At 39.3% G+C, this 15742-nt stretch overlaps 1 protein-coding gene across 1 annotated transcript in view; it reads right to left on the bottom strand.

The window, feature by feature from the left end:
* The window catches only part of LOC113112065 (anthrax toxin receptor 1-like), a 28148-nt gene that overhangs the window by 5133 nt on the left and 7273 nt on the right, over positions 1 to 15742 (bottom strand). The window contains exons 4-17 of the mRNA XM_026277441.1: positions 15599 to 15680; positions 15487 to 15517; positions 15163 to 15236; positions 15006 to 15074; positions 14828 to 14908; positions 14157 to 14217; positions 13311 to 13409; positions 12790 to 12859; positions 11787 to 11865; positions 8551 to 8646; positions 8263 to 8301; positions 5588 to 5686; positions 4744 to 4911; positions 4577 to 4657 (exon numbers count right to left, since the gene is read on the bottom strand). Of these exons, the coding sequence (XP_026133226.1) occupies positions 4577 to 4657; positions 4744 to 4911; positions 5588 to 5686; positions 8263 to 8301; positions 8551 to 8646; positions 11787 to 11865; positions 12790 to 12859; positions 13311 to 13409; positions 14157 to 14217; positions 14828 to 14908; positions 15006 to 15074; positions 15163 to 15236; positions 15487 to 15517; positions 15599 to 15680 (1129 nt within the window). The remainder of the gene's footprint in view (positions 1 to 4576; positions 4658 to 4743; positions 4912 to 5587; positions 5687 to 8262; positions 8302 to 8550; positions 8647 to 11786; positions 11866 to 12789; positions 12860 to 13310; positions 13410 to 14156; positions 14218 to 14827; positions 14909 to 15005; positions 15075 to 15162; positions 15237 to 15486; positions 15518 to 15598; positions 15681 to 15742) is intronic.

Here is a 15742-nt window from a genome sequence, read left to right as displayed (position 1 = left end):
GACCCCGTTGAATATCGGAGGTGCAGAGCCGAACTGAATACGGTAGCCTTTTTCTACTGTCTGCAGGACCCATTGAGATACATTTGGCAGTAGTTTCCACGGTTCTAAATAATCTACTAAGGGAATCAGTTTCTCGAGACTGACCTCTGGTGTAAGAGGCCCTTGCAGGGGCGGCGAGCGTCTCAGCCCCAATACGCGCACGGGTGGAAGAAACTGAGAATGATGCTCGCTGGGGACCGCTGCGCCCTGGAACACTGGCAGGGTTGGCAGGTCGGCCCCCAGAGGGCGCTGAGGCGAGACGGGCATCGTTTACTGCGGTGTGTACCGCTCTACCCCAGCAGAGGCTGCCCTCTGAAACCCTGAGCTTCTGGCATCAGGGCTTCTTGGCCGAGGACTTCTTAGCTTCAATAACTGCCATTAGATCTTGCTTGGGCTTAGAAGATCTCGGCCGAGAGCGTTGCTGGGACTCTGCTTTTGGGCCTCGCGGTACGATGAGCTAGGGTGCGGCTGGGGCATCTCCCGCCCAGATGCCCGAAGAGAGCGATGAGGGAGGAACTTATGGAACGCCGCCGCTTGTTTGCGGGCCTCCTGAAACCTGCTGACGACAGAACTGACTGCGTCACCGAACCGACCCAAAGGCTGAATTGGGGCATCCATGAGGCAGACCCTGTCCCGCTCTTTCATCTCAGACAGGGTCAACCATAAGTGCCTCTCCGCAGCCACCATCGCTGCCATGGACCGTCTAATCGCTCGGGCGGTCTCCTTGGTGGCGTGGAGGGAGAGATCAGCAGTCCTTCTTAATTCTAAAATATCGTGTGACTTGATCTCCTCTCCCTCATCTAGCTCTTTCAGCAGGTCGGCTTGGTAAGCCCGTAACACCACCTTGGTGTGCAGACATGCACCAGTCTGACCTGCAGCCGCATACCCTTTGCCCACCAAAGCCGATATTGTTCTGAGTGGCATGGAGGGCAATGCCGGGGCCTTCAGAGACGATGCAGCACCGGGGGACAGATAGTTCGCAAGCGTCTGTTCCACCCGGGGCATCGCTCTATAGCCGTGCTCTCCCATCCCCACTATGTTGCTGTAGTAATCAGACAAGGGGATGTAGAGGCAGGCTGAAAACGGGCGTTTCAAAGTCCTGGCGATCTCTTCATGCAGGTCGAGAAAGAAGGGAAGGCCCCGGCTAGGAGGTGGTTGACTCGTTCCCAGGAAGCGTTAATCAAGCTTGCTTCGCTGCCATTCAGTTGTTTTCTCGGCGGGCCAATCAATGCTTAATTTGGCTTCCAAAGATTGGGCGCGGATCTGGCGGAAGTGGAAGGAGATAGGGACTCGCCCGTCTCCATTCCCTCCGCCAAATCCACTTGCGAACCCCATGAGTGCAGCTGCCGTTCTGCCTCAGCAGAAGCAGGACCAACACCGCGGGAAACTGTGCACCGTCATTCTCTCACAGTGCGGACATTCTCTCGAAGGCCGACTCAGCGTGCTTTGACATGACTTGGAGCTCTACTGGACAGACAACAGTAAATAAGACTCACAAGACAAATAAATGACATTCACACACAGATCGCTTGCTGAAGAAATATATGTCCTCTTTATGCAATTTTACACAGTTAATGTTTATTTTATTTCATGAAACAATGTTTTTTGGGGGGGTTTTAGTTTTGTCTAATAACCCTGTTTATTATATTATTGTTTATATTGTGTTTTTGATCAAATAAATTCAGTTTTGTTGAGCATAAAACATAACAAAATATGTTTAAAGAGTAGTGCGAATATAATGCATTATTAAATAAACAGAAACTGATGACATTTATTTCTTATTTCACAGTGAAAGCAGCGAGGCATCAGTTTTGTTCTCTTAAAGGTCCCCTTCCTCGTGATCCCATGTTTTAAACTTTAGTTAGTGTGTAATGTTGTTGTTAGAGTATAAATAATATCTGTAAAATGCTAAAGCTCAAAGTTCAATGCCAAGTGAGATATTTGATTTAACAGAATTCGCCTACAAAAAACGACCCGTTTGGACTACATCCCTCTAGTTCCTGCAGTAATATTGTCACTAAAACAGTTTTTTGACTAACCACCGCCCACATGAATACACAAAAAGGGGGGCGTGGCCTTGTTACGCTCCGACGGAGAAGAAGGAAGAGCTGTTTGTGTTTGTCGCCATGTCGTTGAAACGCTGTTATTTTCATCTCGGAGTCCAATCATCTTTGCTTGGGCTTCCCAGGGACGCTGTACTTAGAGATTAATGGTTACAATTTATGTTTAACTCGGTTCCCGAAAATTATAATCCACATGTAAAACTATGTGCAGCACATTTTGCTGAGGACAGCTTCCTCAGTCTCAATCAGTTTAATGCCGGATTCGCACAAAGATTCTTGTTGAAAGATGGAGCAGTTCCCTCTTTGTCTGGAGAAGGCGTTGTTTATGGACCACAACTGGTAAGTGTATTTTATTATTTAAGTTGGTGCGTTAAACAGTTTCTGTAACTTATTACACAAAGGGCAATGCTGTTTAGTTTTGTTAACTAGATGTTAGGGCTGTGAAAAAAAATGAACGTGATTTTCATGCGCATCTCGTCAGTAAAAACGCTCCTGTGATTATAAGTACATCTCCAGCACATGCTCCTGCTCACTTGCTTCTCAGAACTAGTCCAAAACTAGCATTTCCAGGAGGGCAGCGTGCGCTCAGCTGGTGTCGAATCACAACACAGGAACCGCTGGCCCAAACAGAACTCGTTAAGTATTTTGTACAAGGAACAAAATACCCGTTTTTGTGACAGTGGAAACAGCAGTATACAGATAGGTGAATTGTGTGAAAAACACTGTGTTTTTACATGCGAAACATGAACACATGTTATATTGCACACTGTAAACACAATCAAAGCCTCAAAAAAGCACGTAAAATGGGACCTTTAATATAGTTTTATTCAATAAATTAATGTTAATAAATGTTTTCATTTATTTTCCAAATATTCAAATAGTAAACACTTGTCAAAATATTTCACAATCATGATGATCATTGTGATACAATTATAGTATTTTATTTTACAAATATTTGTATTATAAATATTGGTTTTTATTTTTGTATATTCTGCTTTTTATTATTTGTATATTTTAAAGTTTTAGTAATTTTGTCGTATGTTTTGTAATGTTTATTAGTTATTTGTTTTAAAATAAGTCTACATAGTTTATATAAATCTTTATTTCAGTTTAAGTTTGAGTTAAATTAGATAAAAATAAGAAATGTTGCTTTGGCAGCTAACTGAAATGTATTATAATACATATTATATTATATCTAAATATTTAGAATTAGTTTTAATTGTTTTATTTTCTGCTTCAGTTTTAATTTTAAAGTTTTATACATTTTTATTATGTGTGTGTGTTTTAGTTTGAATAAGTTAGCGTTAGGTTATATATATATATATATATATATATATATATATATATATATATATATAGTGTTTTTTAATATAGTGTTTGTTGTTTTATGTTGCTTTGGCAAGTTTTTATATTAATTATATTACATATTAATTTGTAAATGGTTCTTGTTAACTATTATAACCCTTGTCACAATACTACAATTTTTATTGAATTTTTTTATCAAATTAATGCAGCCTTCATGCACACAAGTGAGTTCTTTCAGAAACATTATAAAATGTTAATTATTCCAAACTTTTGGAGTGCGGCACTGCATATATAATTATTTATTCATTAATACTATGAATATTTATCTAGTATAACCTGACAGATTTTTCTTCCAATAACTACACTTTCTTCAGTAAATCTTTAGAGATTCTTGTAAAAGCATTGGCATGACCTTGTTTTCAACTTTCGCCGATGCTGCGAGTTCTTCTTCCACAGCAGAAGCACTGCTGGATTTAGTTTATGTCCTCTTAATGCAATTTTAGACAGGAAATGATGCCTGTTTCATTTGTTTTCCATGCTCAGAAAGAACGAGAGCAAGAGAAAAGAGTCAGTCTGGGCATTTTTCAGGCGTCTCGTCACAAACCACAGAGCAGCGGAGAGGCATTACAGAACCATTCCTCCGCGGAGAAACTTTGCGTCATGCAACCTTTAGCTCGAGGAAATTAAAACCAGCCGGCTCAAAAACTCGACGTGAACCATTGTTTGCATTGATCATGAATGGCTTTACGACATCTTTGTTGCTAAATTTGGTAGATGCTCTTAAACAAATGTTAAAGACTTTTTGTTAGATACATATTAAACGGTTTAACTCACACCTGGTTAGTTTGATAAACTGCGATTTGACATTGAGAAGTCAAACCACGTGGCTGCTATGCATATGTAAGAGTCAGACTGTCTGGAAAGCATCAACATTTGTTTTATTTCAGTTTCATGGCTACAGATTTGACGCAGGTGGCGAGCTGTGCCTAACAAATGAAGGTTAGGAAACGTCTGGCTGAGACGAAGAAGAATGAGTCAAAAAGTCCATAGGACGTTGATTTAAGAGGTTAGGGTCAGACTGTTTGTTGTTGGAGGAGTTAGTTTGACTTCATACGTCTGGATGAAAGATAATGCTAAGCCAGTAAGACTTTGATCATCTAGACACTCACATGATCTCCCGGCTGTGGCCTCATAAGTGAAACTTGATCATATCCACGTCTGAAAAGAGCCAGGATCGCGTCGAGTTTACCCTGAACAGGAGACAATAACACTTACAGTGTGCTTTGAACACCAGCAGCTTCAGCAAACAATAATGACAGTGACAAAGCTTCTTTACCCTAATGGGAGAATACCACTTCCTGTCTTGAGCTCGCTTCCTGTTGTCTTGTTTCTTGGGCTTGGGTTCAAAGGGTTCGAACTCCTGCTCAGGCATCTTTACGACAGCGTTTTTGGGTTTTTCCAGCTTGGCTCCCTCCTCCGTAGAGCCCTTGCCTCCCCAACGAACCTGGACCAGAGGCAACACATCAGACCAGATCTTATCTTCTGAAACCTTTTACAGATCTTCAGCAAATGCAAAAAGCATGCCTTTCAGTTTTCAGTTTCCTTCTAAGATCTTTTAATATTTCACTTCTCAGAGACTTCTAGCAACTTAAAATTACTTTTTTTTTAATTATAAATTAGAGTGAAATCTGGATGTGTGTGTGTGTGTGTTTATGTATATGTACAGTATGTATTTTTTTAAATAAAAAATATGCAAACACTGCAGCAAAACATTTTAATATTAATAAGAAGAACCATTATTAATAATTAAGCACCAATAATAATTAATAATAACTTAGAACTGAGATTTCTAAAGGATCATGTGACACTGAAGACTGGAGGATTGATGCTGAAAATACAGATTTGACCACAGAAATAAATTACACTTTAACACAGATTCACACAGATAACTGCTATTTGAAATTGTAATAATATTACACAATTTTACTGCTTTTTTGATCAAATAAATCCAGCCTTAGATCCAGCAGAATAGACTTCTTGTATATAAGCACTAAAAGACAATTATTCTTCCAACAGCTACATCTTATCTAGTGAAGTTCAGAGAGTGTTTTGAATTATTTCAATAATAATCACACGACACATTTTTCTAGGATTGCATCTCTTCTTTCGAGGAGTCCCACCTCCATTCGTTTAATTCCTCCCACTCCTCGACCGCCGTAATACGAGGCGTCCACCGTGGGCCATTTCTTCTTTGGCATCCCGTCCTCATCATCTGACTCCTGAAGACCAAAAACATCTTACATCATTTGCAGAAGCACGAGAGGCATGAAACATCTGCAAGCGCTTCTTTGACATGTTGATGTTGTTACTCAAAATCATCTGATGGTTTTCATTAAAGTCTCTTAATGAATCTCACACTAAGAAAATTCTGTTCTTTCTAAATCTGCTGTGGTTTAGATGTTGACATGGGCTTTGTTATTGAATACAGACGACGAGATATCTGATCTGATCTGAAACTGTACCTTTTCGAGCAACATGCTTCACATTATTTATTGTAGTTAAACTACAATCACACTTGTAAGTTACTAACTAAAATAACATGCCTGACCCCACTAAGTAGTGTACTTACTACTGAACTAGGGAGATGATTAAGACACAGAAAGACTGACTTATTAAAACAAATACATCACACTTCTTATCTCTCTTTTTTAACTCGTATCCTTCCGAAAATAAAAAGCAGCTATGTGTTTTTATAAAATAAATATATGATCTAACAGAGTTTTTAAAATGTCATTATTCTCATCACATGATGAAATGATAATTAAGTGTAATTTAACATTTTTATTTATTTTTTTATCATGAAATGTAAAATAGAGTAAATTGAATGTCTCGGTTACATATGGTAGCCCTCGTATCCCTGAAGGAGGGAATGGAGATGTCACGTCAGTGACCAATGAATTGGGATATCGCTTAGATAGACCAATATACTTCAAGTGTAAACTAAATGAGCCAATGCACATTGGCATGTAATTATTGCATCCAGCTGCAGCTGATCACAGCGAGTGTATAAGAAGGCAGCAGGTGCACTGCATATTCAGGTTTTCAGTGACCAGGAGGCTCAGCGGTGGTACAGGAGCTCTGGAGACGGGGCGTGATGTCTCCTTCAGGTAACGAGGGTTACCATATGTAACCGAGACATTCCCTTTCAGTTGGTCACTCTCAACATCATGTTGGAAGACCAAGGAATTGGGATTCCCTACCCAGTGGTCTTCCCAGGCCACAGCGACTGACGCTTTCCAGTGTCCTGTGAAAGCCACCTGCGCCTCTTTGTTCTGACGCAGGCCAGGGCTCAGCACGAGAAGACCAGCTACCGCTACTATGGCACTACCTACTCAGTAAGACTGGATAACACTGGGAAAAAATACCCGCTCCACCTGGAACAAGGATGCTGCGGAAGCTTCCAGAGGAGGTTTCGGAAGCAATTACACATATGAACGATCGTTAGGTGCATATGGAAGATTGGAGGTGATTGTAACCCTCTTAGAATTGGCTTCTGCTGCCGTGGAAACACAGGCTCTGAGGTTATACCGTGGACTTTATACATATGGTATCCACTTAGGTCTCTACATATGGAACCTCGCCCTCGACTGGTTCTCCACCATGTCTGGCTGCCGAAGGGAAGGAGGAACTCAACAAGGTCTACTGTATGGACTCTCTGGAGCAGTTATAGTAAGCCAATCTGAAGCCGGGGCTACTAAGTGCTTCTATCCGTCTGAAGTGAGAACACACGAGGATACCAGCTCCACACGAAGGCTATAGAATCTAGTGAACATGTTAGGGGTCGCCCAGCCCACAGCTCTACAGATATCTGCTAGCGAGGCGCCGCGAGCCAGTGCCCAGGATGATGAAACACTTCTAGTTGAGTGAGCTCCCACCCTGAAAGGGCAGGGCACACCCTGTGCCTGAAGAGCCAGGTGATGTCTTCCACAATCCAGTGGGCCATCCTTTACTTGGAGATGGCATTCCCCTTCTGCCGGCCTCCGTGACAGACAAAGAGCTGGTCTGAGGTCCTGAAGCTTTGTGTACGGTGTCCAGGACAGAGCAAAGCTAGGGCTGGGTCTGCCTCCTCTGGGGCCAGTGCTTGCAGGCTCACCACCTGATCCCTGAAGGGAGTAGTGGGAAACTTGGGCACTTGGCTGGGGCCTTAGGGTTACTTGGGTGACAGCAGGCACCAACTCTAGGCATGAATCCTCGACCAAAAATGCGTGCAGGTCCCCTATCCTATTGATGGAGGCCAGCAGAAGCAAGAGCAGAGTTTTTATTGACAGAAACTTCAGCTCAACTGCCTGCAAAAACTCAAATGGGCCCTGAGTCAAGTCCAAAGAGCTAGAGGGGGGCTCTGGAGGATTTAGCCTTCAGCGACTTTCCTTCTACAGGGTCGTGGTTAGAAGTGATTGCAGTGACATAGACTTTGAAGGTGGAGGAAGACAGACTTCACTCCAACCCTTGTTGCAAAAAGGACAGCATGATCAGGCATCTCCGGGGGTCTTCTCGTTGAGAAGAAGGAATCGGCCAAGAAGTGGCTGTCACAAGGAGCATTAGTTTTGGGAACCAGGTCTGGGCGGGTCAGAAGGGCGCCACTAACAGGACCTGCTCCTCTTCCTCCCTGTCCTTGCACGGTGTCTGTGCAAGAACGCTCACTGGGGGAAATGCATATTTGTGAGCGTGCTCTGTGATCTCAGCTCAGTCAATCTCTCTCACCACTGCTATGGTCTACTAGAGACCCATAAATATTTATCAACGTGCTCTGTCTGTGATATTTAATGCTTTAGTAGCAGATAGAGCTGTAACTTACTGGCTCTGGAGGTGGAGGAGGTGGAGGTTCTTTGATCACCTGTGGAAAGATGTGTCAAATAATCACATAACCACATACACAAGTCACATTATACAGATAAAACAGAACAGCATGTTTAATCATGACCTCGCTTGAGACAAATTGACCAATTTTCCATCTTAAATCACTCAACTTTAGTCTTTACCACAAATCCATTGGCTTTTGGCTCCCAGATTAACACAGTACTGGAAGATGTGTTGTGAGAACATAGGAAGACTAATGTTTATGGTAAATGAGGCGATGACTTACTACAGTGCAGCAAAGCGGCCAGAACCACCACATAAACAGCAGAGCCAGCAATAGAAATAGCACCAGCAGGGTGATCAGGAGGATGGTGCCGTCGAACTGCAGAGAAAAAACAAGGGAAGCAGAGAAGACTCTGTTTTATATGATTCACGGATAAAAGTAATGCCATATTGTAATATGAACTTCAGTTTAATTTAACTAACTATTTAACTTTCAATATATTGACAATAGCGAAGATGAGATTAAAAATATGCATTTATGAATAATAATTAAATTATTTTAATTTATAACATGGAAGAAAAATATAACCATGCAATATAGTTATATTTCTTGTTTATGTTAATACATTTATTTGGTTGACATTAGTATGTTATGTAATATGTTTTTTATATATATATATATATATATATATATATATATATATATATATATATATATATATATATATATATTTAACAAATCATTAGTTTCAGTAAAATGTCAAATTAATGAATATGACATGATGATGATGTCAAATATTGTGAGAAATTATGTAATTTTTGTCAGTAAAACTTTGGTATAAAAAAATGGTATAAAACCAATGAATATAAAATATGTTTAAATATTATAAAAAAACTAATATTAGTAAAATGCTGTAAATAGCTCACTATGACATCAAACAATGTTTAAATATTATTAAAATATTATGCCAGTTTTTACAATAAAATAAAACATACAACATCAAATCTACACATCTAAATCTAAATTCTAAAGTGAACAAAAATGACCTGTCAAAATAATGTTTAAAATTATTTACAAAAATTTTTGTCTTTAAAAAGTAAAATGGTGTAAAATGAATGAATTGGTCATTTTCATCCAAAGACAAGCTATGACCACAAAAAACTGTGTGACCTCATTGTTAGAAAGTAAGTCATGGGAAAAGAACGGGAAGCACACAGTGCATTTGTAAAGTATTTGGAGAAGAAATGCTTCATAAAAGTGGCTCTGTGGTCGTGGCCTGAAGCCAGAGATGGGATCATTCAGGGGCTTTGTCTGTGGTTCGTCCCTTGATGTGTGTGTGTGTGTGTTTCTGGGGGGAAGGGGTTCGTGAAGAGAAAATTATGATAGGGGATGAGCTGAACGTGAGGAGAGGAGAATGCAAAGAATAAAAGGCGTTACGAACTAAAGACCACACACAAACTCTCCAATCATTTTTAATGTAATAACACACACACACACACACACACACACACACACACACACACACACACACACACACTTTTATATATATATTAGTGCTGGGCAATGTTTATTTATTTTCGTGATTAATCGCATTATTGTCTGCAATGAATCGCATTGCTATGCAAAAAATGAATAACTCAACTTATAACATTAATGTCATTAAATTAAATATAAAACAAGCTATTTGTCACTGCCAGGACATTAACGTTTTTATAGAAAATATTTTATAGTTTGTTATAGTCCAGAGTCCAGAGCCTTGATCATAACATTATAACAGGCATCTTCATATTACAGACCTGTACAGTCGCGCGACCCATCGCAACAGAATGTGGCGCAGGACAACACTTGATGTGTGGGTAAAGATGAGTGTGTGCGGGATGCAGGAGAATAATTAGGGTATGCTCACACCAGGCTATCTGAACCGTGCCAGAGTGAGTTTGACCCCCAGAGTCTGGCTCGTAGTGAGATAGTTCCATTTAGCAGTCCTGGCTGGGTTGGAAGAGGTGGGCAAGAGCACGGTTCAGTTATATATAGATCAGTGAGTGTGAGCGCTAACCGCACCAGAGTGTAGATCTTCTGATGCATGCTGCATGATTGCGTGAATATTTCTGTGCGGCAAAAGTGATAGATGTGTTACTGCGTCCCACACGACTCAAAATAATAAACCACAAAGTTAACAAAACAATGCACTCCATTGTGCCGAGAAAACACTTCTCTGCTGTCTTCACCTGCTATTGGAGATTTCATATTTTCAACTTATAAAGTAATGATTACGAGCTCATTGCATTCTTTTCTGTTATAGTTAATCAATAACACAAAATAAGTATAATTTTAAAGCTTAGAATCTCAACTTTTTAAAGAATGTAATTATTTTGATAATATCAACCATTTAATTCTCTCCTGTGCCCCCCCCCCCCCACACACACACACACCACCTCCTACTACTTCTACAACAGCTGATGATTTCAGCACATTCTTCACAGGCAAAACCAGAACAATCAGTCACTTCTCAGTCATGGAAGCCCTGCGGACTGCAAAAGCTGATTCCACATCATCAGTTCTTATTCTGCTGGATCTATCTGCTGCTCCACTCCAACTCTACAGCATGATTTCACCATCTAGCTAGGTTCTTCTACAATTACCCCATCAACTTCGGACAGAAATCTTGGTGTAACCTTTGATGACCAGCTGACCTTCAAAGACCACATTGCAAAGACTGCTCGATCTTTCAGGTTTGCGCTGCACAACATCAGAAAGATCAGACCTTTTCTAACGGAGCATGCTGCACAACTTCTTGTCCAGGCCCTTGTCATTTCTAGTCTGGACTACCGCAATGCTCTTCTGGCTGTACTTCCATCAGTCACAATCAAACCTCTACAAATGAAACATCTCCTTTCATTGGCTTCCGGTAGCAGCTCGCATCAAGTTCAAGACATTGATGCTTGCATACAGAACAGCCACAGGCTCAGTACCTTTCTACTTCCACTCACTTTTACAAATCTACATCCCCTCCAGAAGTCTGAGATCCGCTAGTGAGCGACCCCTCGTGGTACCGTTACAGAGAGGCTCAAAATCAGTTTCCAGAACATTCTCCTTCACTGTTCCTGACTGGTGAAATAATCTTCCATCCTGATCCGGAATGCTGAATCCCTAGCAATTTTCAAGCGACAGCTGAAAACTCACCTCTTTCGATGCTACCTGACTTCATCATTAAAAAAATAAAAAATCTTTATTTATTTATTCCTTCTCTTTCTAGATTGTACTTATTTGAACAATGTCTAAAACTTGGTATTATGAACACTTCCTGTGTCTGTTTGCCTCTTTAAAAAGAATCGCTTTATAAATCCCCCAATTGTGAGTCGCTTCTGATAAAAGCATCTGCAAAACGACTAAATGTAAATGTAAATATTAAGATTTTTTTTCAGGAAGTAAAATTAATTCTCAAATCTCAAAATGAAGGATCATTAAATATGTTGTAGCTGTGCTGGAAGTGATGCAGTGTTTGTATTCAGACTTACACACTCCGTTGTAGTGATGTGAACGGAGCTGGTGATGAACGACAGACCCTCGTTCATGCTGACTTGCAGGTACACCACCCTAAAGTGCAAAGAACAAACATCAGTTTTCATACCCGCTACATTTCTCTTATATTTTTTACACAAAGAAGTTTAGCAGACCATAATTGGCAGCATCACAGAGCTCTGCAGGGAGCTGGTTAACTTATGTTGAAGTCAGCTGTCTAGTGTCTAAAACATTTGATAAAAACAGCTTTCCAAATGTTAAGCGTTCCTGCCGAGGTTCATCTCATACACACAGAGGCCAAGTCTGTGTTTCTGACAGATAAGACCACTTTCTCTGATGGAGAGCATCTACTTCAGATTAGCTTCACATTCCTCTGTGCAAAAACATAATGATGTTTCGCCACACAATCATTTCTGGGAGGAAAAGTCAAGTTTGTGGTGTTTTTTTGCCTCTGTTCATTGACATGGTGAGTACATCTGAACAAACACTGGTGGACTCAGTCTGCACCGGAAGCTAAAAATACATGTTTTTATTAGAACAAAAAAAGGGTTCTAAATTCGACCGGAAGAATTGTTTTTTTTATGATTATTATTAAAATGTTGAACTACGAATTAAACCATTTTTCTTAAAAACACTTTATAAGAAACAGTTCTGCATTTAATTTGGTTAATCACTGTTGAATGGAAAGCAGAAGCGGGGGCGAAAATATGGATCCTTGAGAGTTTATGGGTGCAGTAAAGGGAAAGAATGAAATAATGGATAGGGAACAAAGAAAGAGTGGGTGTGATGAACACAATGATGTCTGAAGAACTATCTGCTTTTAATGGCTCCTCAGAGCCGCTGACATCATGTAAAGCTTTGATTCTTCAGCTTTGACAGGAAAAAGAAAAGAAAGCCATGAACCTCCTGGATCAAGAGCATGACCTGCGCAGGAAGTGGAATGTGACCTTTGACAGGAATCATAAACACAGCCTAATGCATGGCAGACCTCACACTTACTTTCCAACTTCATCTATAACCGGCGCGGGGCACAGCAAGAACGTGTCTTCCACGCTCGCAGGCTTCTCGTCTGTAAACAGAAGAATATCATCTAGTGCTGTCAAATGATTAATCGCGATTAATCGCATTTAAAATTAAAGATTTGTTTACAACATCTGTGTGCACTTACGTATATATAAACTCACATACATCCAGCATGTGTTTTGAAAATATTTACATGCATTTATATATACTGTATATTTCTATTCATAAAATGATATAGGTCGTTCTCAAACTTTATACCAAGTACTTGACTTGACGTCAGAAAATATTGTACTGTATATAAAAAGTTTTAAGTCTAGTCCTAGACTAAGATGTAAGGATATACATGCATGTGTGTGTGTTTATATATACATAATAAATATCATAGTTCACACACATACACTACATAAACAAATACTTGTGTTTGGATGTGATTAATCACGATTAATCGATTAATGTAATGAGTTCTGAATGCTGTTTTTTCCTCTGAGAGCACTCACTCAGCGTGACGGTGTCGTTGATTTTGAAGCTGCACAGGACCTGGTCGATGTTTCTGGCGTGTCGAAACCCGTTCCCTCTCACCACCACTTGAAACGACTCTGAAACACAGATTCCAACAGACGCTGCTCAAAAACGCTGATACATGACGTCATCTCCCTCAGAAACATCCACTCTATTTTCAGCACATGGGTCAATGTCTTCCTGCTGAAATCATCAGAGCTCTAGGAATGCTGGGTAATATTAAACCACAAAGATATAAGTGTCCTCTCGGGGGAATTCGTCTCACAGACTCTCGTGTTCAACAAAGGAATTTTCCCTATGATTATTTTAGGTTAATTTCCTTATTTCTATTTGAGTAATTATATATCTGATGATGTGCGATGCTATGGTTTCAATATAAATCTAGTCCAAAAGATTGACGTTTTGGAAATGGAAGTTAAATTAATCATTAAGTGTTACATACTTACTGAGTTAAAAAGATTTATGGCACATACATAATCCACAGAGAGACATATATATGAACAAAAATACATATTTCCTACAGCAGAACTTCATAATTAGGGTTTATGTACAAAATAATGAAAGGTGAATGACCATAGCTTATATTATATATATATATATATATATATATATATATATATATATATATACATATATATATATATATATATATATATATACACTAGTCAGCTTTTAAAGTGGATCAAATCAACCAACCAAAATGAGTTTTTTGATAAATTGTTGCCTACTATGCATATATATGTGTGTGTGTGTGTTTGTGTGTGTGTGTGTGTGTGTGTTTGGGTGTGTGTGCGTGTGTATGTGTAATATATTAATTTTCATACCTCCTGCACAAACGCTGGATGGCTCTGCTGCCAAGATCTCGATGCAGGATTTTTTGATTATCTAAAAACAGAAAATACTGAATTCATATCTTTTATTCAAATTCAAACTACACTACAAATAATTGTTTAGGATTTACCAGTTTTCACTCAGAAATTGCTAGTAAATTTCACAAATAATTACAAAGACTATTATTTAACACTATTATTTAAATGTTACATTAGTAAGCAGATAACATGAAATAGTTTTTTTTTTCTTTCTTTGAAATGTAGATTTTTTTTTCTTTTTTTTTTTTACCAAATCTATTTATTTATGTAAATGTATACTCATAAACTATTATTAAAGCCAAAGTGTATCCTTTCTGCTTGGTGCAAAATGGTTTAAAAACTTTTTTTTTAATAAAATAATTCATATGAATTCATTTTACAATGACTTTATGACCAGCTTGGATCTTCAGTTTTCAGTAAAGGGATAGAAACCAACCTCCCGTTAAAATGATCTAAATTTGTGTATTAAAGGTTAACCAAAGTCAATATGAGGGTGTGTAAACGATGAAAGAATTTCATTTTCCTACCACTGAAAAAATCCCACACTTCAGCTTAAAGCAAGGAACATGCATCTTAGAAAAAGCATTTTTAATGAATCTTCCATAGAGCCGTATGCTTCAGTTTACCGAGTCAATCATTCCTCTCAGCGCCTGGAATCCTCCCAAGACCGGAAACACATGCTTACTGGTGTCCGCTATGGTAGCCAGCTAGAACAGGACAAACTGATGTTTATTCACAGCTCATCTGAGCATCTGATCTGTTTCCAGTCCATTCTCTGGATGAGTGCACACTTGTCTTCAGTACCTGTGTTTCATTGAAGTCCTTAACACCGACACAATACACGATTGCCCCCAGTGTCCGAGCTCGAGCTGCCTGAGGAGACATCATGCAAACGCAATTAAAAACTCTACGTTTTTATATTTCTAAATGTCTGTAAACTGAATGCTGGACATCATGTTACCTCCTGTTGAGCTGCTATCAGCTGATGTTCTTGAAGCTCACCGTCTGTCAGGGCAATTATAACACTTGCAGTTCCTACAAAGTGGAGTCAAGATCGCCAGGTAATCATTAATTATAGTAAAGTTTAACCGAATCAGCATGTAACTGGCTTGAGCTGAATAATGACACTAGTGTCCTCTGTAGAGCTAGTTTAATCAATCATGAACTCACTTAAAGGGACAGTTCACCAATAATGTGAAGATTCTGTCATCATTTACTCAAGTTGTTCCTAAACTATATTATGTTAAACACAAAATGAGGCTTGATAATGATAATGTAAACCTACCAAAATTTTCCTGGTGTATTTGCTCATTTGCCTGTGAATAAATGTAGATAATATTGTTAAAAGCCATTAAAATAAGTATTTGAATGCTAAACATTTCATTTAAATATTTTACCCTTTGTAGACCAAGATGCATGAATGTATCTCCGCCTGGGATCTCTCGTCGGAGAGCATTAAGGCCTTTTCTTATCATCTCCCTTTGAAAAAACAAAATGACAAAAATGAGTAGAATGAAATAAAGAACACAAATGTGCAGCAC

This window comes from Carassius auratus, chromosome 12, assembly GCF_003368295.1.
Source record: "Carassius auratus strain Wakin chromosome 12, ASM336829v1, whole genome shotgun sequence".
Classification (NCBI taxonomy): Eukaryota; Metazoa; Chordata; class Actinopteri; order Cypriniformes; family Cyprinidae; genus Carassius; species Carassius auratus.
Note: the sequence above shows the minus strand (reverse complement) of the source record. Positions and strands in the feature narration are given on the sequence as shown.